General features: G+C 46.1%; 1 protein-coding gene across 1 annotated transcript in view; it reads right to left on the reverse strand.

Moving 5' to 3' along the window:
• MYDGF (myeloid derived growth factor) overlaps positions 1 to 23881 on the reverse strand; it is a 49674-nt gene that overhangs the window by 16119 nt on the left and 9674 nt on the right. The window contains exon 2 of the mRNA XM_069962568.1: positions 7163 to 7213. Within this exon, the coding sequence (XP_069818669.1) occupies positions 7163 to 7213 (51 nt within the window). The remainder of the gene's footprint in view (positions 1 to 7162; positions 7214 to 23881) is intronic.

Raw genomic sequence — 23881 nt, forward strand, 5'->3', positions numbered from 1 at the left:
TTTCCTCTAATACCTGTGGGACCAAAATGCTCATCCTACCCCAAGATGACTTCTTTGAGGGGTGTACTTTCCGAAATGGGGTTACTTTTGGGGGGGGGGGGGGGGTTCTATTCTGTAGACATTACAGGGGCTCTGCAAACGCACCTGGCACTCAGAAACTTCTTCAGAAAAATCTGCAAAGAAAATGCTCATTGGCGCTCCTTCCCTTCTGAGCCCGGCTGTGTGCCCATACAGTGGTTTATGCCCTCATATGGGGTACCGTTCTACTCAGGAGAACCTGCGTTACAGATTTAGGGGTGAATTTTCTCTCCTGTTCCTCGTGAAATTGAGATATTTCAAACTAAAGGAACATATCATTGGAAAAATTTGAGTTTTTCATTTTTACTGTCTACTTTTGAATACTTTCCTCTAATACCTGTGGGGTCAAAATGCTCACCACACACCAAGATAAATTCTTTGAGGGGTACACTTTCCAAAATGGGGTGAATTATGGCAAAATTTTACTCCGCTGGCACTACAGGGGCTCTGCAAACACACCTGGCGCTCAGAAACTTCTTCAGCAAAATCTGCATTGAAAAAGCTAATTGGCGCTCCTTTCCTTCTGAGCCCTGCTGTGTGCTCATGCAGTGGTTTATGCCCACATATGAGGTACCTTTTTACTCAGGAGAACCTGCGTTACAAATTTTGGGGTACTTTTTTTCTCTTGTTCCTCGTGAAATTGAGAAAGTTCAAACTAAACGAACATATTATTGGAAAAAATTTGAGTTTTTCATTTTTACTGTCTAATTTTGAATACTTTCCTCTAACACCTGTGGGGTCAAAATGCTCATCCTACCCCAAGATGAATTCTTTGAGGGGTGTACTTTCCAAAATGGGGTGACTTATTGGGGGGTTTCTCTCCGCTGACACTACAGGGGCTCTGCAAATGCACCTGGCGCTCGGAAACTTCAGCAAAATCTGCAATGGAAAAGCTAATTGGCGCTCCCTTCCTTCTGAGCCCCGCTGTGTGCCCATACAGTGGTTTACGCCCACATATAGGGTACCGTAGTACTCAAGAGAACCTGCGTTACAAATTTTGGGGTACTTTTTTTCTCTCATGTTCCTTTTGAAAATGAGAAACTTTAATCTAAACGTATATATTATTGGAAAATTAAAATTTTTCATTTTTTTACGGCCTAATGGTGAATACTTTCCTCCAGCCCCTGTAGGGTTAAAATGCTCATTATACCCCTAGATTAATTCTTTAAGGTGTCTAGTTTCCAAAATGGGGGTCACTTATGGAAGTTTCCAGTATACAAACCTCCTAAATCAACTTAAAATAAGAACTGGTCCCTAAAAAAAAATCAGTTTTGGAAACTTTCACGAAAATGTGGTAATTTGCTGATAAATTTCTAAGCCCCGTAACACCCTAAAAAAGTAAAATATGTTTATGAAATAAAGCCAGAATAAAGAGGACATATCGGTAATGTGACTTAGTAACTAATTTATGTGATACGACTTTCTTTTTTTAGAAGCAGAGAATTTCAAAGTTCATAAAATGCTAATTGTTTCAATTTTTCATGATATTTTGATGTTTTTCACAAAAAACACACAAAGTAGTGACCAAATTTTGCCACTAATACAAAGTGCCATATGTGACAAAAAAACAATCTCAGAATCGCTAGCATACGTTAAAGCATCACTGAGCTATAAGCGCATAAAGTGAGACAGGTCAGATTTTGAAAAATGAGCCTGGTCTTTTAGGTGCAAATTGGCTTGGTCTTGAAGGGGTTAAATAGCATTAGCAACATGTCTACTTTATGATATAGGCATTGATTAAGCTATCTTTCACTTTTTTTTAGACAATAGAAAGCTTAAAAGATTAGCAGCAAATTTCCAAATTTTCTGTAAAATTTCAAAATCAGATATTTTTAGGGACCTGTTCAGGTTAAGGCTGGGTTCACACTACGTATATTTCAGGCAGTATTTGGTCCTCAAGTCAGGTCCTCATAGCAACCAAAACCAGGAGTGGATTGAAAACACAGAAAGGATCTGTTCACACAATGTTGAAATTGAGTGGATGGCCGTCATATAACGGTAAATAACTGCCATTATTTCAATATAACAGCCGTTGTTTTAAAATAACAGCAAAAATTTGCCATTAAATGACGGCCATCCACTCAATTACAACATTATGTGAACATAGCCTTTCTGTGTTTTTAATCCACTCCTGGTTTTGGTTGCTATACAGCCTCAAACATACAGCCTCAAATATACGTAGTGTGAACCCAGCCTTAAAGTGTATTTGAGGGGACTGTATGTTAGAAAGCCCCACAAAGCACCCCATTTAATAAACTGCACCCCCTAAACTCTGCAAAACCCCATCCAGAAAGTTTTTTAACCCTTTAGGAGAGTCACAGAAATAAAAGCTATGTGTGTAAGAAATTTGAAAATTTTAATTTTCTGTGCAGAGATTTTAATGTAATCCAATATCTTTCATAATGATAAACCTATTACCAGAGAAATGCACCCCAATATTGATTGCCCCGTTTCTGCAGTTTATAGAAATACCCTATATGTGGCCCTATTGCGCTATTTGACGCAACCACAAGCCTCAGATACAAAGGAGCGCCTAGTGAATTTCAATGCCTCCGTTATATTTGGTCATTTTTGACTGTACCACTTCAGGTTGGCAGAGGCTCTGGGGTGCCAAAACATAAAAAATACCCCTAAAGGGACACCATTTAGAAAACTACACCCCTCGAGGAATGTAACAAGGGGTGCGGTGAGCATTTGGACCCCACAGGTGCTTCACAGATTTTCAGAACAATGTGGCGTGAAAAAAGAAAAATGTATTTTTTACACTAAAACGTTGTTCTAGCCTTCAATTTTTAATTTTCACAAAGGGATAAAAGGAATAAAAACCCAAAAACCGTGTAGAGCGGTTTCTCCCGAGTACGGAAATACCCCACATGTGAACATAAATTGCCAAATGGGCGCAGGACGAGCCTCCAAAGGGAAGGAGCGCCAATTGGCCTTTGCAAGCTGGATTTTACTGGAATGGATTTCAAGGGTCATGTCGCATTTACAAAGCGATCTTGCTGCCAAAACACTGGAAACCCCCCAAAAATGACCCCATTCTGGAAACTACACCCCTCAAGGAATCTAACAAGGGGTGCAGTGAGCATATGGACCTCACTGATGACGGGCACAAATGTGGAACAATGTGACGTGAAAGGGAAAATTTTCATTTTTTCACTTTCACGGCACAAATGTGCCCGTTATCAAGGGGTCCATATCCTCATTGCATCCCTTGTTAGATTCCTTGAGGGGTGTAGTTTCCAGAATGGGGTCACTTGTGGGGGTTTCCAGTGTTTTGGCAGCACGAGGACTCTGTAAATGCGACATGGCGTTCATCATCCATTCTAGCCAAATCCAGCCTCTAAAATCCAAATGGCGCTCCTTCCCTTCGGAGGCTTGCCCTGCGCCCACATGGCGCTTTATGTCCACATGTGGGGTATTTACAGACTCAGGGGAAATTGCTCTACACATTGTGTGTTTATCTTTAAAACTCCTTGTGAAAAAGAAAAAAAAATCAAGGCTAGACTAACATTATAGTGTAAAAAATGTAATATTACATTTTCACACCACATTGTTCCACATTTGTGCCCGTCAACCAGTGGGGTCCATATGCTCACTACACCCCTTGTTACATTCTTTGAGGGGTGTAGTTTCCATAATGGGGTCACTTGTGGGGGGTTTCAACTGTCTTGGCAACACCGGGGCCTTTTAAATGCAACATGGCCCTTGAAATCCATTCCAGCCAAATCCAACCTCCAAAAGCCAAATGGCGCTCCTTCCCTTTGGAGGCTTACCCTGCACCCGCATGTCGCCTTAAGTCCACATGTGGGTTATTTTCGTACTCAGGGGAACTACCCTACACGTTTTGCCTTCATTTCCTTTTTTAATCCCTTGCGAAAATGGAAAAAATCACCAACATTTAAAGTAAAAAAAAATTAATTTTTATACTAAATCATTGATCTTGTCCTAATTCTCTCATTTTAACAAGGGGTTAAAAGATTAAAAAAAAAAAAAAAAAAAAAAAAAATGTGTAGAGCAATTTCCCCTATCTTTTAACCCCTTATTAAATTGAAAGAATTAAAACAAGATCAATGATTTAGTATAAAAATTAATTTTTTTTTACTCTAAATGTTTGTCTAGCCTTGATTTTTTCCATTTCCACAAGGGATTAAAAAAGGAAATGAACGCAAAATGTGTAGGGTAATTTCCCCCGAGTACGAAAATACCCTACATGTGGACATAATGTGCCATATGGGCACAGGGCAAGCCACCAAAGGGACAGGGCGCCATTAAGAGGCTGGAATAGAGGATGGAGGCCATGTTGCAATTACAAAGCTCCTTTGCTGCCAGGACAGTAGAAACCCCCCACAAGTGACCCCATTCTGGAAACTACACCCCATAAGGAAAATAACAAGGGGTGCATTCAGCATATGGACCCCACTGGTGACTGGCACATATGTAGAAGGGGCCCATATCCCGGCTGCCCCCCTTGTTAGATTCCTTATGGGGTGTAGTTTCCAGAATGGGGTCACATGTGGGGGGTTCCTACTGTCCTGGCTGCACAGGAGCTTTGTAATTGCATTATGGCAAGTCTGTAATGGGAATGGCAGCCATACCTATTTAGCTGGGGAAAAGGGACAATTCTAATTTATTTGGGGGTATTAGGCCAATTATTAGTTTATAAGGTTGAAAATGACAGGTGTCCATCAAATTCAACCTGTGTTGATCCAGAGGAAGGCAAAAAACCCTCGTAAGGCAGACGACAATAGCTTCATCACAGGGAAAAAATTCCTTCCTGACTCCATAATGGCAATCAGAATAATCCCTGGACCAACGTGACCCCTGAAATAGGAATAAGGGGAAGAATTTAGAAAATGTAGAACTCCAATGACGTGTGGTACGCCTTGAAGCGATCCAGTATGCAGAGGCCGGGGTGATCAGGACAGGTGTCCCACTGGAAAATGGCGTCCTTCCTGATCCCCCTGTTACGCCACACTCTGCACTTCTTCTGGGGTCTCCTGTTTTCCAGTGTGGGGGACGTCACCTGGAAAATGTTGTCCTGGTGCGATACGGGGTCCTTCATATCCAGAAGCACTGGGTCCGCTGCATGGCTGCTAAATATTAGGGCGCTATTACTACTTCTGATATGTTCGGATCGTGCCGCAAGCTACAGGGCAGCGAGGGACCGGAAGAGGGGGTGCTGGTATAAAAGTTATCCCCATACGGGTGGTAACCTTTATCCAGCAGTGGGAAGATCAGTTCCCGAACGATCTTCCCACTAACTCCGAGGATGGGGGGGGGGGGGGGGCATGATTCGGGTGTCCCTTCCTTCATGCACTCTAAGGGTACGTGCACACTGTGGAATGGCGAAGGATAACCCTTTGTGCATTCCGCAGCTGGCACCCGCCGGCGGACTGATGCAGGCGCGCGTCTCCGCACACGTCATAGACTCCATTCTTTGGACTGTTCATTCTTTGGATGGACAATGGAATCCGCCCGTGCATAGAATGGAGTCTGAGAGGGGCGGACACACGCGCCTGCATCAGTCTGCAGGCGGGTGTCAGCTGCGGAATGCACAAAGGGTTACCCTTCGCCATTCCGCAGTGTGCACGTACCCTAAATCTGTAAGTGTACCCTGAGGTACTCTCACAGAGTTTGTAGAATTTCACGCCATACCGTGATCTCTTATTGGGACGGTACTGGCGGAAAAGACGTGTCTGGGGGGCAGCGTACGCTGGATGAGGAGGATGAACGGAGGAAAAAAGGATCCCCCCATTCATCCTCACTGGCTGTTTCGGTGTCGGAGGCAATAATAACGTATGCCTCTGACGCCGAAAACACCCTGGGGGCCATTTTTATATTGGGATTGATATATGGGGTATGTAAATGTGTAGTGGTGTAGTGTTAAACTTTATTCCGTGTAGTGTAATGGTTTTTTTTTTACATGTTTTTTTTTAACATTAAGTATAAATGTATAAAAAAAATTGGGAAAAAAAAACAAAACAACAACTTTCTTCAACCCTATAGCTACTGATATGTGTATTATATACACTTATCAGCCGCTAGGGGGCAGTAGAATGCAAATTCCCGAAAAAGCCGATGATTGCCGAAGGGGACCACCGGAAAAAGCTGAAGACGCCGCCGAAGACGCGATCGGGACGCTGGATCAGGTGAGTATGGGTCAATACCTGCTGTGGACACCTCAGCTACCTAGCCAATAGCGCTGATCGTCAGCACGGGGGGGGGGGGGGGGGGGGGGGGGGGGGGGGGGCGGGGGTTTAATCGTCCCCCGTGCCGACAAGCAGGGATGGCCTGCTATACATTATAGCAGGTCATCTTCCCCGATCGCTGTGTGTGTACACGCAGCAATCCGGGAAAACGCAGGCGTAAATGTACGTTCGTTTGCGTTAAGGCTCAGGCTTGGGGGCGTAAATTTACGCCCGCGGTCGTTAAGGGGTTAAACTTTGTCATATATTATCTCCAGGCTACAGTTACGCCATGATTTGCATAAAAATTGCTGCTTTTTACCGCAATTTTGCACAAATCATGGTAAAACTGCAGCCAGGAGACAATGCATTAACATTAGAGAACATACTGAAGGACCTTATCATGTTACAATGATGTCACCACAGGTCCTTTACAGGCTGCATTATGGAGGAAAAGGACTAAAGCTAGTGCTGCCATAGTTATAGTGGGTTGGGGGGGGGGGGCCCAAGCTTGGTGAGCAGCCCGGGGCCCATGGTAAAGTTAATCCACCCCTGATTGCCAATCCAAGGAGATCTAATTTTCAAATGATCGGCATGTGTAAAAGAACCCTTTATGCAGGTTTTGCCAAAGCAGTTTTATTAAGTTAAGTTTTACATAATGAATCTAAAGAACTGAATTTATGTTAAATCGACATTTCATTAGGACCCACAACACTCACAGACTTTGTCACTGCTGACCAAATAAAGGTCTTCTCAACAGTAAAGCAGTGACATTGGCAGATAACATTTGCAATCATCTGTCAATTTACTGTATTCCTTCTCTGCTTGCCTAAATTTATTAAAACCTATTTCAGAATTTCCAGGTAAATACAGGCAGATTTATTCTATCAGCTTACCTCATTTGTACCTCCCTGTGCCGCATAAGAAAAGCTGCAGGAAAAGTCCCCCTAGGATTAAAAAAATATTTGGTAAATTAGAACAGCAAAAAATAAGTATATAATACTGTTATAAAATATTACACAAGGTACAAACCTTTGTTTTGTTGTAAGTCCATTAAAATGTAAACAAACTTAACCAAAACAGTAAGCCAAATTATACTGCCACAAACTAGAGTTGTGCCCATTCAGCTTAACAGACCAAACTAATGGAGCATTTACACAGGCAGATTTATCGGACAGATTGTTTAAGCCAAAGCTCAGTCTTTCCTTTATGACCTGTTCTCTGTTTATAGTCTGCTCCTGGTTTTGGCTTCAAAAATCTGACAGATAAATCTGTCTATGTAAATGCAACAATACAGTATAACGGGGTGGGTGGGGCCAGTGCTACTAACACATGTAATGTACGCCGAGGGACTGGCGTAAGGCAAATGTAAGCCTAAGATTTCTTCTCTTTTCAAATCCATTCCAGGCTTTGGCTTAAAATCTTTAGCAGATAATCTGTCAGATAATCTTTCTGTGTAAATGGACCCTAATGCTAAGTTTACACGAGGCGATTATTGGCCCGATCGTACGATTAACGATTTCGAAGTACCGATTTTTTTTTTATAACGATCAGCGTTTAGACGGTACGATATATCGTACGGAAAAATAGTTTTGCGATCGTTTTGCAGCCCGGCCTGCCCGCAGCCCCCACCCCCGCCGCTCCGATCGCCCCCCGCCGCCGCTCCGATCGCCACCCCCCGCCGCTGAAGAGGAGCCGTTTGAAATTCCCGGCTCATCCCATCAGCCAATCAATGCGCTGAAGAGGGGAGCCGGGGATCTTGAAGACCTGATACGCGGAGCAGGTAACGTATGCTCTTGGCCGCGGCGGTGGGGGCGATCGGAGCGACGGCGGCGGCGGGTGGGGGTGGGGGTCGGGGCGGGGGCGCGCGCGCGGGGGGGGGGGGGGGTATAGTCGGGCGGATGATCGCCGCAGCTCCGATCGCCACCCCCACACACAGAGCCTTTCTGTGTTTTTAATCCACTCCTGGTTTTGGTTGCAATATGAGGACCACAATACTGACTGAAATATACGTAGTGTGAACCCAGCCTTATGGTGCGTTTACACAGACAGATTTATCTGACAGAATTTCTAAGCTAAAGCCAGAAATGTATCTGAAAAGAGGAGAAATCTCAATCTTTCCTTTATGACCTGTTCCCTATTTATAGTCTGTTCCTGGATTTGGCTTTAAAAATCTGTCAGATAAATCTGTCTGTGTAAACACACCATTAGACACACTGACTGTTTGGTCGTCCACTTGGCAAATAAGGTTCAATGTGGATAAAGTGTAAGTTATGCACCTGGGTACTAATAAACCACATGCATCATATTTCCTAGGGGGAGTTATGGTGCATTTACACAGGCAGATTTATCTGACAGATTTTTTAAGCCAAAACCAGAAACAGACCATAAACATGGAAGGGGTCATAAAGTAAAGACTGAGATTTCTCTTCTTTTCAATCCATCCCTGGCTTTGGCTTCCAAAATCTGTCAGATAAATCTGCCTGTGTAAACTCACCATTAGGCTGGGTTCACACTACGTATATTTCAGTCAGTATTGTGGTCCTCATATTGCAACCAAAACCAGGAGTGGAGTAAATACACAAAAAGGCTCTGTTCACACAATGTTGAAATTGAGTGGATGGACATCATTTAATGGCAAATATTTGTTGGTATTTTAAATCAACGGCTGTTGTATTGAAAAAATGGCCGTTATTTACTGTTATATGGCGGCCATCCACTCAATTTAAACACTGTATGAACAGAGCCTGTGTTTTCAATCCACTCCTGGTTTTGGTTGCAATATGAGGACCACAATACTGACTGAAATATACGTAGTGTGAACCCAGCCTAACACTGGGAGAGTCACTGATGGAGAAGGATCTGGGTGTACTTGTAGATAATAGACTACAGAACAGTACACAATGTCAGTCAGCTGCTGCTAAGGCCAGCAGGATATTGTCATGCATTAAAACAGGCATGGACTCTCGGGACAGGCATATAATATTACCGCTTTATAAAGCTTTGGTGCGGCCTCATCTGGAAGTATGCTAGTCAGTTTTTGAACCAGATTCATAAAAAGGATGTTCTAGAACTGGAGAGGGTACAAAGATGGCAACTAAACTAATAAGGGGAATGGAGCATCTTAGTTACGAGGAGAGATTAAAAGAATTAAATTTGTTTAGTCTGGAGAAGAGACGTTTAACCCCTTAAGGACAGAGCCTGAAATGGCCTTAAAGCGTAACTGTCATGTTTTTTTTTTATTGCAGAAATCAGTAGTATAAGCGTTTTTAAGAAACTCTGTATTAGGTTTTATCAGCCACAAAAGCCTCCTTCTGTACTCAAGAAGCAATCTCCCAGCCTCCCACCCTGACTTCTTATCTGTGCATTATCAGGCAAACACGTCTTCATTACAGAGAAGCCAGTGAAGACGGGCTCTGCTCTCTCCATTGTAAGCCTATGAAGGGGGGGGGGGGGAACCGAGGGAGATGAGGGAGCAGGAAGAGGTGACATGAAGGTCAGCTGTTTGTAGACTCTCTGGGCACCTAAACGGCAGGATTCTGGGGTCAGAAAGGTCAGTGCTTATCTATGACAGGGGTCCTCAACTGGCGGACCGCGGTCCGAACCCGGACCGCGGAGGCCAGCTGTCCGGACCCCTGGTCAGACCTCCTAACCGCCCCGGGACGGACCGGATCCGGGGCGGTTAGGAGGTCCCGCTCCCCACCGCAATGCCTCCCGCGGCAGTGTCGGCCCGGCCCCCGGCTGATACGCGCTCTCTGGGGACGTATCGGGGATTCCCCAGCAGAGCGCGCACCATAGACCTCAGTGTGTGTCGCTGGCCTGTACTTCCGGGAAGTTCCAGCCGGCGGAGTACGCTGAGGTCACTGGTGCGCGCTCTGCTGGGGAATCCCCGGGACGTCCCCAGAGAGTGCGTATCAGCCGGGGGCCGGGCCGACAGGAGAAAAGAAGAAGGCGGGCGCAGCCGGAACGAGGTGCTAGGTGAGTTGTGGTTTGTTTGTTTTTTTGTCTGGGGGCCATCTATAAGGGGAGAGCGCACTGGGGGGCTATATACTCCTGGGGGAAGCTCACAGGGGGCTATATACTACAGGGGGAGAGCACAGGGGGCTATATACTACTTAGGGGGCTATATACTACTGGGGGAGCTCACAGGGGGCTATATACTACAGGGGGACAGCGCACAGGGGGGCTATATACTACTGGGGGGCTATATACTACTGGGGGGAGCTCACAGGGGGGCTATATACTACTGGGGGGGAGCTCACAGGGGGCTATAAACTACTGGGGGGAGCTCACAGGGGGCTATAAACTACTGGGGGGAGCTCACAGGGGGGCTATATACTACTGGGGGGAGCTCACAGGGGGGCTATATACTACTGGGGGGAGCTCACAGGGGGCTATATACTACTGGGGGGAGCTCACAGGGGGGCTATAGACTACTGGGGGGAGCTCACAGGGGGCTATATACTACAGGGGGAGAGCACACGGGGGCTATATACTACAGGGAGAGAGCACAGGGGGGCTATATACTACTGGGGGGAGTGCACAGGGGGGCTTTATACTACTGGGGGAACAACTGGGGGCTATATACTACTGGGGGAGAGCACACAGGGGGCTATATACTACTGGGGGGAGTGCACAGGGGGGCTTTATACTACTGGGGGAACAACTGGGGGCTATATACTACTGGGGGAGAGCACACAGGGGGGCTATACAGTACTGGGGGAGCAACAGGGGGGCTATATACTACCAGGGCAGTCACCCTCTTTGTACCTAATATCAAAGGGCTGGTGAAAGAGAAAATATGTAGATAGTTGAACGTTTGTGAAAAGTAACAAAACACGTTTCTTACTAACGTTCAGCTCGGACCTTCACCTGACAATAGACCCCGGTAAGTGGACCTTGACTAAAAGTTGTTGAGTACCCCTGATCTATGATCTTACTGAGAGAAGATTGCAGGGTGTTGTGCTGTGCAGAAATCCTCCGTGCTCAGTCACTCCTAACAGCCCCTCCCCTCTATATAGCCACATAATGGACACAGAAATCCTGCTTCTTTTGCAGTGAGGGTGGGGGCTGGGAGATTGCTTTTTTAGTCCAGAAGTTAACTCTTTCAGTACATAAAACCTATTACAGAGTTTCTTAAAATCGCTTGAACTGTTGATATTTAATGTCTTCAAAAAAATTACCCTGAAATGACGGTTACGCTTTAAAGGGGTAGTGCACCAAATTTTTTTTCTTTTAAATCAACTGCTGCCATGAAGTGCCAGAGATTTGTAATTTACTTCTATCTCAAGCCTTCCAGTACTTAGCTGCTGTGTGTCCAGCAGGAAGTGGCGTTTTCTTTCCTGTCTGATACAGTGCTCTCTGTTGCTTCCTCTGTCCATGTCAGGAACTGTCCAGAGAAGGAGCAAATCCCCATAGAAAACCTCTCCTGCTCTCCAGACTGGAAATAATACCACTTCCTGTTGGGCATACAGCAGCTGATAAGTACTGGAAGGCTTGAGATTTTTTAATAGAAGTTAATTACAAATCTCTGGCACTTCATGGCAGCAGTTGATTTGAAAGAATTTTTTTTTTTGTGCACTACCCCTTTAAGGACAGAGACAAATTTTATGAATATGACCTGTGTCACTTTAGTCATTAATAACTTCGGGATGCTTTTACCTATCTGGCTGACTCTGAGACTGTTTTCTCGTGACATATGGTACTTTACATTTCTGGTAAAATGGAGTCGATACTCATAACGAATCTTTATGAAAAACACCAAAATAACGTGAAAAATTGTGAAAAAAAGCATTTTTCAAACTTTGAAACCTTTCTGCTTATACAGAAAATGGTTATGCCACATAAATTATACATTAAATAGCATTAGCAACATGTCTACTTTATGTTGGCGGCATTTATTAAACTATATTTCATTTTTTTTAGACAATAGAAAGCTTAAAACATTAGCAGCAATTTTCCAAATTTTCTGTAAAATTTCTAAATCAGATATTTTCAGGGACCTGTTCAGGTTTAAAGTGTATTTGAGGGGCCTGTGTGTTAGAAAGCAACACAAAGCACCCCATTTCAGAAACTGCACCCCCCACACTCTGCAAAAGCACACCCAGAAAGTGTTTTAACCCTTTAGGGGAGTCACAGAAATAAAAGCTAAGTGTGTAAGAAATTTGAAAAATTTTATTTTCTGTGCAGAGATTTTATTGTAATGTAATATCTTTCATAATGATAAACCTATTAGCAGAGAAATGCACCCCAATATTGATTGCCCCGTTTCTGCAGTTTATAGAAATACCCCATATGTGGCCCTATTGCGCTATTTGACGCAACCACAAGCCTCAGATATAAAGGAGCGCCCAGTGAATTTCAACGCCTCCGTTATATTTAGTTATTTTTGACCGTACCACTTCAGGTTGGCAGAGGCTCTGGGGTGCCAAAACCTAAAAAACACCCCTAAAGGGACACCATTTAGAAAACTACACCCCTCAAGGAATGTAACAAGGGGTGCGGTGAGCATCTGGACCCCACAGGTGCTTCACAGATTTTCAGAACAATGTGGTGTAAAAAAGGAAAAATTCTATTTTTTACACTAAAATGTTGTTCTAGCATTCATTTTTCATTTTTACAAGGGGATAAAAGAAAAAAAAAAAACACCAAACGTGTAGCGCAGTTTCTCCCGAGTAAGGAAATACCCCACATGTGGAAATAAAGTGCCAAGCGGGCGCAGGACGAGCCTCCAAAGGGAAGGAGCGCCAATTGGCCTTTGCAAGCTGGATTTTACTGGAATGGATCTCAAGGGTCATGTCACATTTACAGACCCCTCGTGCTGCCAAGACACTGGAAACCCCCCACAAGTGACACCATTTTGGAAACTACACCCTTCAAGGAATCTAAAAAGGGGTGCAGTGAGCATATGGACCCCACTGGTGACGGGCACAAATGTGGAACAATGTGACGTGAAAGGGAAAATTTTCATTTTTTCACTTTCATGGCACAAATGTGCCCGTCATCAAGGGGTCCATATCCCCGCTGCCCCCCTTGATAGATTCCTTAAGGGGTGTAGTTTCCAGAATGGGGTCACTTGTGGGGGGTTTCCAGTGTTTTGGCAGCACGAGGGCTCTGTAAATGCGACATGGCGTTCATCATCCATTCTGGCCAAATCCAGCCTCCAAAATTCAAATGGCGCTCCTTCCCTTTGGAGGCCTGCCCTGCACCCACACGGCGCTTTATGTCCACATGTGGGGTATTTACGGACTCAGGGGGAATTGCTCTACACATTGTGTGTTTTTTTCTCTTTTAACCCCTTGTGAAAATGAAAAATATAAGGCTAAACCAACATTATAGTGTAAAAAATGTAATATTTAATTTTCACGCCATATTGTTCCACATTTGTGTCCGTCACTAGTGGGGTCCATATGCTCACTACACCCCTTGTTACATTCCCTGAGGGGTGTAGTTTCCATAATGGGGTCAATTGTGGGGGGGGTTCAACTGTCTTGGCAACACAGGGGCCTTTTAAATGCAACATGGCCCCTCGAAATCCATTCCAGCCAAATCCAGCCTCCAAAAACCAAATGGCGCTCCTTCCCTTTGGAGGCTTACCCTGCACCCCCATGGCGCTTTATGTCCACATGTGGGGTATTTCCATGATCAGGGGAAATTGCTCTACACATTGTGTTTTTATCTTTTAACCCCTTGTGAAAATGAAAAAAAAATCAAAACAAGATGAATGATTTAGTGTAAAAATTAAACATTTTTTACACTAAATGTTGGTCTAGCCTTGATTTTTTCCTTTTCCACAAGGGGTTAAAAAAGAAAGTGAACACAAAACGTGTAGAGTAATTTCCCCTGAGTACGAAAATACCCCACATGTGGACATAATGTGCCATATTGGCACAGAGCAAGCCACCAAAGAGACAGAGCGCCATTTAGAGGCTGGAATGGAGGATGGAGGCCATGTCACATTTACAAAGCTCCTGTGCTGCCAGGACAGTAGAAACCCCCCACAAGTGACCCCATTATGGAAACTACACCCCATAAGGAATCCAACAAGGCGTGCAGTGAGGATATGGACCCCACTGGTGATGGGCACATATGTGGAACATGTGCCGTGAAAATAAAAAATATTTTTTTTTTATTTTCACGCCACAAATGTGGCCGTCACCAGGGGGCCATATCCCCGCTGCCCCCCTTGTTAGATTCCTTATGGGGTGTAGTTTCCAGAATGGGGTCACTTGTGGGGGGTTTCTACTGTCCTGGCCGCACAGAGGCTTTGTAATTGCATCATGGCATCCTCTAATGGGAATGGCGGCCATACCTATTTAGCTGGGGAAAAGGGACCATTCTAATTTATTTGGGGGTATTGGGCCAATTATTAGTTTATAAGGTTGGAAATGACAGGTGTCCATCAAATTCAACCTGTGTTGATCCAGAGGAAGGCAAAAAACCCTCGTGAGGCAGACGACAGTAGCCTCATCACAGGGGAAAAATTCCTTCCCGACTCCATAATGGCGATCAGAATAATCCCTGGATCAACGTGACCCCTGAAATAGGAATAAGGGACAGAATTTAGATAATGTAGAACTCCAATGACGTGTGGTGCGCCTTGAAGCGATCCAGTATGCAGAGGCCAGGGGGATCAGGACAGGCGTCACACTGGAAAATGGTGTCCTTCCTGATCCCCCTGTTACGCCACACTCTGCACTTCTTCTGGGGTCTCCCGTTCTCCATTGTGGGGGACGTCACCTGGAAAATGTTGTCCTGGTGCGATACGGGGTCCTTCATATGCAGAAGCGCTGGGTCCGCTCCATGGCTGCTAAATATTAGGGCTTTATTACTACTTCTGATATTTTCGTATTGTGCCGCAAGCTACAGTAGCTCGGGCAGCGAGAGACCAGAGGAGGGGGTGCTGGTATAAAAGTTATCCCCGTACAGGTGGTGGTGACCTTTATCCAGCAGTGGGAAGATCAGTTCCCGGACGATCTCCCCACTAACTCTGAGGACGGGAGGGGGGGAGGGGGCATCTTGGGCTGGATTCGGGTGTCCCTTCCTTCATACACTGTAATGGTACGTGCACACTGCGGAATGGCGAAGGATAACCCTTTGTGCATTCCGCAGCTCGCACCCACCGGCGGACTGATGCAGGCGCGCGTCTCCGCTCGTGTCACACTCCATTCTATGCACGAGCGGATTCCGCCCTCTGTCCAAAGAATGAACGTGTTCATTATCAGCAGACAGTGGCGGTAGGATATAGGGGGAAAAACGCTCCTACGCCAAAAAGGAGGAGTTGCTGATCAGTGGCGCACTTACGTGCGATGCTGATCAGTACTCAGCGGCGTTAGGGCGCAAAAAAATTAAAAAAAAAAAAAAAAATCTTTTTAACCCAAAGCAACTGATCAGTGAATGATATTCACTGATCAGCCGCTAGGGGGCAGTAGAGAGAAGATTGCCGGAGATTACCGAGACCCGCCGAACACGAAGACCCGAGTGTTTCCGAAGATTTCCGACGCTGGACGAACGAACCCGGAAGCGACGCGAAGAAGACGCGAGGACGGCGCGGACCGAAGATCTTCGCTCCGGACGCCCAGATCAGGTGAGTATGGTACACCTGCACCACACACACCTGTTCTGCACCTCTCAGCTACCTAGCTGGGGTGTGCAGAACCCAGCAAAACTGTTTTTTACAGTATGATCGCCGTGATGGGCCGGCCGGTACTGGCCGGCCTATCACGGCGATCGTGGAGGTGGCATCGGCGGCATCTTTGGTAGGGACACTAATGGCGATTGGTGCTATCTCGGACAGCACCAATCGCCATTGCTTTCCGGGCCACCGGGTCACCGATGACCCGGAAAGCTGTTTTCAGCTGCTATATGCTGATCTGTATAGATCAGCATATAGCAGCGATCGTACGTACGTATACGCCCGTTTGCGTTAAAGCCCACCCTGCGGGGGCGTATACGTACGTCCGATGTCGTTAAGGGGTTAAAGGGGTTATCCAGTGCTACAAAAACATGGCCACTTTCTTTCAGAGACAGCATGACTCTTGTCTCCAGTTCAGGTGCAGTTTGCAATTAATTGAATTTACTTCAATGGAACTGAGCAGCAAAACCCCACCCAAGCTGGAGACAAGAGTCGTGCTGTCTCTGGAAGAAAGTGGCCATGTTTTTGTAGCACTGGATAACCCCTTGAGGGTGCCTTCACACCTACCGACTCGCAGCGTTAATAACGCTGCCAGTCGGCTGGGTCCTGGCAGATCACTGTCAGTACATACACGCAGCGGTCTGAACGACCGCTGCATGTATGTAAATCTGCCGGCTTCTTAACCCCCTCTGATGCCGGCCGGCCGCCTCCCGCTCAGCTCTGTATACATTACCTCCTCGCTCCACGGGGTCCCGGCGTCCTGCTCTCCCGCTCGGAAAATCAGTGGCTGGGGCAGGGCAAAACACTGATTGGCCGGGCGCGAGAGCAGGACGCCGGGACCCCGTGGAGCGAGAAAGTATGTATACAGAGTGGAGCGGGAGGCGGCCGGCATCAGAAGGGATTAAGCAGCCGGCAGATTTACATACACCCAGCGGTCGTTCAGACCGTTGCGTGTATGTACTGACAGTGATCTGCCAGGACCTAGCCGACTTGCAGCGTTATTAACGCTGCGAGTCGGTAGGTGTGAAGGCACCCTTAAGGGGAGATATGATTAATTTATTTAAATATATAATGGCCCCTACAAGTAATATGGGGAAAAGATGTTCCAGGTAAAACCCCCTCAAAGGACAAGGGAGCACTGCATCCGCCTCGAGAAAAAAAAAAGGTCAATCTCCGGAGGCCTTCTTTACCATGAAAACTGTGAATCTGCGGAAAAGTCTACCACAGGATCTGGTCACAACAAAAACAGTAGAGTGCTTCAAAACAGGGCTAGACAAGTTCTTAGACCAAAATAACTTAAATGCATGTTTAGAACCGATCATCCATCCCCTCCTTGGATGAACTTGATGGACATGTGTCTTATCAACCATATTAACTATGTAACTATGTATCGAGACTCAAAACCACTGCCGCCTATGCTTTCCACTCAGTTTAGACACTAGTTTGATCCACTCAACTGAATGGTTATGGCTTCAATATGTAGAGGTATATACCTAATATACTTTACTTAATCCAGGACAGCTACTTTCTTGCAAAAAGAGCACCACACCTGTCCCCAGGTTGTGTTTGGCATTGCAATTCAGTTCATTCACTTCTATGGACTCAATGGTGTGTTTACACAGAGATTGTTTCTGAAAGATGTTTGAAGCCAAAGCTGTAAACAGACTATAAACAGGGAACAGGTCATAAAGGAAAGACTGAGATAACTCCTCTTCTCAAATACATTCCTGGATTTAGTTTCAAAAATCTGTCAGATAAATCTGTGTAAAAACACCAAAAGCTACAAAACCACACCCAAACTGAACACAGGAGAGGTGCAGTTTGTGGTAGATGTTTATCCAAGCCTCGATAGCATAGCAGAGTGTGATCCCTCAGATGCAAATTATATCAATCAGTATGTGTCTATGGAATGTATTGTAACTTTACTAATTCTTTGAAATATATCAGATATGGACCCAGGGGCGTAGCTAGGACTCATGGGGCCCCATAGCAAAAAAAACTATATGGCCCCCCCCCTTCGCCTACATACATATCATAAAAATCAAAGTCTGTCTGTCCTTCTGTCTGTCTGTCCTCTATAGACTTCCAAACGCCTGAACGCCTGAACCGTTTGACCCCAAATTTGGCACACAGATACATTGGGTGCCCGGGAAGGTTATTGCGAAGGTCCCGTCCCCGCCAGATGTACAGGAGGGGAGGGGGAGGGAAAAGAGCGGCGCCCCATAGAGATGAATGGGAAAATCTCCTCACTGCAAACACAGGTGATCTAATTAGCTGCAGCAGACACGGCAGTTGGAGCCTTAGCAACCAATAGGATTACTGCTTTCATTTTCACAGGGAGCAATGGTTGCTAGGGAAGCTGCCTCACAACATCCACAGTAATAACTGGTAGACCACCTACTCCATCTATACAGTACATGTATATACAGGACCCCCTACTCCATCTATACAGTACATGTATATACAGGACCCCTACTCCATCTATACAGTACATGTATATACAGGGCACTACAGGTATACCAAATTGTGACTGGGTAACACTGCCACACCAGACCTGACCAATACCGCCATACTGTGACTGGATAACACTGTCATATCAGACCTGACCAATACCGCCATACTGTGAATGGATAACACCGCCATACCAGACATGACCAATACCGGCAAACTGTGACTGGGTAACACCGCCACACCAGACCTGACCAATACCGCCATACTGTGACTGGATAACACCATCATATCAGACCTGACCAATACTGCCATACTGTGACTGGATAACACCGCTATACCAGACCTGACCAATACCACCCTACCGTGAATGGATAACACCGCCACACCAGACCTGATGAATACCGCCATACTGTGACTGGATAACACCGCCATACCAGACATGACCAATATCGACACACTGTGACTGAATAACACTGCCATACGGGTAAATACAACCCTACAGGTATACAGGACACTACAGGTATACAGGACCCCAAAATTATACACTACAGGTGCACGGGACCTCCACAAAACTATATACTACAGGTATACAGGACCCCAAAACTATACACACGGCGCCTTTATGTCCACATGTGGGGTATTTACGGACTCAGGGGGAATTGCTCTACACATTGTGTGTTTTTTTCTCTTTTAACCCCTTGTGAAAATGAAAAATATAAGGCTAAACCAACATTATAGTGTAAAAAATGTAATATTTAATTTTCACGCCATATTGTTCCACATTTGTGTCCGTCACTAGTGGGGTCCATATGCTCACTACACCCTTGTTACATTCCCTGAGGGGTGTAGTTTCCATAATGGGGTCAATTGTGGGGGGGGTTCAACTGTCTTGGCAACACAGGGGCCTTTTAAATGCAACATGGCCCCTCGAAATCCATTCCAGCCAAATCCAGCCTCCAAAAACCAAATGGCGCTCCTTCCCTTTGGAGGCTTACCCTGCACCCCCATGGCGCTTTATGTCCACATGTGGGGTATTTCCATGATCAGGGGAAATTGCTCTACACATTGTGTTTTTATCTTTTAACCCCTTGTGAAAATGAAAAAAAATCAAAACAAGATGAATGATTTAGTGTAAAAATTAAACATTTTTTACACTAAATGTTGGTCTAGCCTTGATTTTTTCCTTTTCCACAAGGGGTTAAAAAAGAAAGTGAACACAAAACGTGTAGAGTAATTTCCCCTGAGTACGAAAATACCCCACATGTGGACATAATGTGCCATATTGGCACAGAGCAAGCCACCAAAGAGACAGAGCGCCATTTAGAGGCTGGAATGGAGGATGGAGGCCATGTCACATTTACAAAGCTCCTGTGCTGCCAGGACAGTAGAAACCCCCCACAAGTGACCCCATTATGGAAACTACACCCCATAAGGAATCCAACAAGGCGTGCAGTGAGGATATGGACCCCACTGGTGATGGGCACATATGTGGAACATGTGCCGTGAAAATAAAAAATATTTTTTTTTATTTTCACGCCACAAATGTGGCCGTCACCAGGGGGCCATATCCCCGCTGCCCCCCTTGTTAGATTCCTTATGGGGTGTAGTTTCCAGAATGGGGTCACTTGTGGGGGGTTTCTACTGTCCTGGCCGCACAGAGGCTTTGTAATTGCATCATGGCATCCTCTAATGGGAATGGCGGCCATACCTATTAGCTGGGGAAAAGGGACCATTCTAATTTATTTGGGGGTATTGGGCCAATTATTAGTTTATAAGGTTGGAAATGACAGGTGTCCATCAAATTCAACCTGTGTTGATCCAGAGGAAGGCAAAAAACCCTCGTGAGGCAGACGACAGTAGCCTCATCACAGGGGAAAAATTCCTTCCCGACTCCATAATGGCGATCAGAATAATCCCTGGATCAACGTGACCCCTGAAATAGGAATAAGGGACAGAATTTAGATAATGTAGAACTCCAATGACGTGTGGTGCGCCTTGAAGCGATCCAGTATGCAGAGGCCAGGGGGATCAGGACAGGCGTCACACTGGAAAATGGTGTCCTTCCTGATCCCCCTGTTACGCCACACTCTGCACTTCTTCTGGGGTCTCCCGTTCTCCATTGTGGGGACGTCACCTGGAAAATGTTGTCCTGGTGCGATACGGGGTCCTTCATATGCAGAAGCGCTGGGTCCGCTCCATGGCTGCTAAATATTAGGGCTTTATTACTACTTCTGATATTTTCGTATTGTGCCGCAAGCTACAGTAGCTCGGGCAGCGAGAGACCAGAGGAGGGGGTGCTGGTATAAAAGTTATCCCCGTACAGGTGGTGGTGACCTTTATCCAGCAGTGGGAAGATCAGTTCCCGGACGATCTCCCCACTAACTCTGAGGACGGGAGGGGGGGAGGGGGCATCTTGGGCTGGATTCGGGTGTCCCTTCCTTCATACACTGTAATGGTACGTGCACACTGCGGAATGGCGAAGGATAACCCTTTGTGCATTCCGCAGCTCGCACCCACCGGCGGACTGATGCAGGCGCGCGTCTCCGCTCGTGTCACACTCCATTCTATGCACGAGCGGATTCCGCCCTCTGTCCAAAGAATGAACGTGTTCATTATCAGCAGACAGTGGCGGTAGGATATAGGGGGAAAAACGCTCCTACGCCAAAAAGGAGGAGTTGCTGATCAGTGGCGCACTTACGTGCGATGCTGATCAGTACTCAGCGGCGTTAGGGCGCAAAAAAAGTAAAAAAAAAAAAAAAATCTTTTTAACCCAAAGCAACTGATCAGTGAATGATATTCACTGATCAGCCGCTAGGGGGCAGTAGAGAGAAGATTGCCGGAGATTACCGAGACCCGCCGAACACGAAGACCCGAGTGTTTCCGAAGATTTCCGACGCTGGACGAACGAACCCGGAAGCGACGCGAAGAAGACGCGAGGACGGCGCGGACCGAAGATCTTCGCTCCGGACGCCCAGATCAGGTGAGTATGGTACACCTGCACCACACACACCTGTTCTGCACCTCTCAGCTACCTAGCTGGGGTGTGCAGAACCCAGCAAAACTGTTTTTTACAGTATGAATCGCCGTGATGGGCCGGCCGGTACTGGCCGGCCTATCACGGCGATCGTGGAGGTGGCATCGGCGGCATCTTTGGTAGGGACACTAATGGCGATTGGTGCTATCTCGGACAGCACCAATCGCCATTGCTTTCCGGGCCACCGGGTCACCGATGACCCGGAAAGCTGTTTTCAGCTGCTATATGCTGATCTGTATAGATCAGCATATAGCAGCGATCGTACGTACGTATACGCCCGTTTGCGTTAAAGCCCACCCTGCGGGGGCGTATACGTACGTCCGATGTCGTTAAGGGGTTAAAGGGGTTATCCAGTGCTACAAAAAACATGGCCACTTTCTTTCAGAGACAGCATGACTCTTGTCTCCAGTTCAGGTGCAGTTTGCAATTAATTGAATTTACTTCAATGGAACTGAGCAGCAAAACCCCACCCAAGCTGGAGACAAGAGTCGTGCTGTCTCTGGAAGAAAGTGGCCATGTTTTTGTAGCACTGGATAACCCCTTGAGGGTGCCTTCACACCTACCGACTCGCAGCGTTAATAACGCTGCCAGTCGGCTGGGTCCTGGCAGATCACTGTCAGTACATACACGCAGCGGTCTGAACGACCGCTGCATGTATGTAAATCTGCCGGCTTCTTAACCCCCTCTGATGCCGGCCGGCCGCCTCCCGCTCAGCTCTGTATACATTACCTCCTCGCTCCACGGGGTCCCGGCGTCCTGCTCTCCCGCTCGGAAAATCAGTGGCTGGGGCAGGGCAAAACACTGATTGGCCGGGCGCGAGAGCAGGACGCCGGGACCCCGTGGAGCGAGAAAGTATGTATACAGAGTGGAGCGGGAGGCGGCCGGCATCAGAAGGGATTAAGCAGCCGGCAGATTTACATACACCCAGCGGTCGTTCAGACCGTTGCGTGTATGTACTGACAGTGATCTGCCAGGACCTAGCCGACTTGCAGCGTTATTAACGCTGCGAGTCGGTAGGTGTGAAGGCACCCTTAAGGGGAGATATGATTAATTTATTTAAATATATAATGGCCCCTACAAGTAATATGGGGAAAAGATGTTCCAGGTAAAACCCCCTCAAAGGACAAGGGAGCACTGCATCCGCCTCGAGAAAAAAAAAAGGTCAATCTCCGGAGGCCTTCTTTACCATGAAAACTGTGAATCTGCGGAAAAGTCTACCACAGGATCTGGTCACAACAAAAACAGTAGAGTGCTTCAAAACAGGGCTAGACAAGTTCTTAGACCAAAATAACTTAAATGCATGTTTAGAACCGATCATCCATCCCCTCCTTGGATGAACTTGATGGACATGTGTCTTATCAACCATATTAACTATGTAACTATGTATCGAGACTCAAAACCACTGCCCGCCTATGCTTTCCACTCAGTTTAGACACTAGTTTGATCCACTCAACTGAATGGTTATGGCTTCAATATGTAGAGGTATATACCTAATATACTTTACTTAATCCAGGACAGCTACTTTCTTGCAAAAAGAGCACCACACCTGTCCCCAGGTTGTGTTTGGCATTGCAATTCAGTTTCATTCACTTCTATGGACTCAATGGTGTGTTTACACAGAGATTGTTTCTGAAAGATGTTTGAAGCCAAAGCTGTAAACAGACTATAAACAGGGAACAGGTCATAAAGGAAAGACTGAGATAACTCCTCTTCTCAAATACATTCCTGGATTTAGTTTCAAAAATCTGTCAGATAAATCTGTGTAAAAACACCAAAAGCTACAAAACCACACCCAAACTGAACACAGGAGAGGTGCAGTTTGTGGTAGATGTTTATCCAAGCCTCGATAGCATAGCAGAGTGTGATCCCTCAGATGCAAATTATATCAATCAGTATGTGTCTATGGAATGTATTGTAACTTTACTAATTCTTTGAAATATATCAGATATGGACCCAGGGGCGTAGCTAGGACTCATGGGGCCCCATAGCAAAAAAAACTATATGGCCCCCCCCCTTCGCCTACATACATATCATAAAAATCAAAGTCTGTCTGTCCTTCTGTCTGTCTGTCCTCTATAGACTTCCAAACGCCTGAACGCCTGAACCGTTTGACCCCAAATTTGGCACACAGATACATTGGGTGCCCGGGAAGGTTATTGCGAAGGTCCCGTCCCCGCCAGATGTACAGGAGGGGAGGGGGAGGGAAAAGAGCGGCGCCCCATAGAGATGAATGGGAAAATCTCCTCACTGCAACACAGGTGATCTAATTAGCTGCAGCAGACACGGCAGTTGGAGCCTTAGCAACCAATAGGATTACTGCTTTCATTTTCACAGGGAGCAATGGTTGCTAGGGAAGCTGCCTCACAACATCCACAGTAATAACTGGTAGACCACCTACTCCATCTATACAGTACATGTATATACAGGACCCCCTACTCCATCTATACAGTACATGTATATACAGGACCCCCTACTCCATCTATACAGTACATGTAT

The sequence above is a fragment of the Dendropsophus ebraccatus genome, chromosome 3, assembly GCF_027789765.1.
Source record: "Dendropsophus ebraccatus isolate aDenEbr1 chromosome 3, aDenEbr1.pat, whole genome shotgun sequence".
In the NCBI taxonomy this organism is placed as follows: Eukaryota; Metazoa; Chordata; class Amphibia; order Anura; family Hylidae; genus Dendropsophus; species Dendropsophus ebraccatus.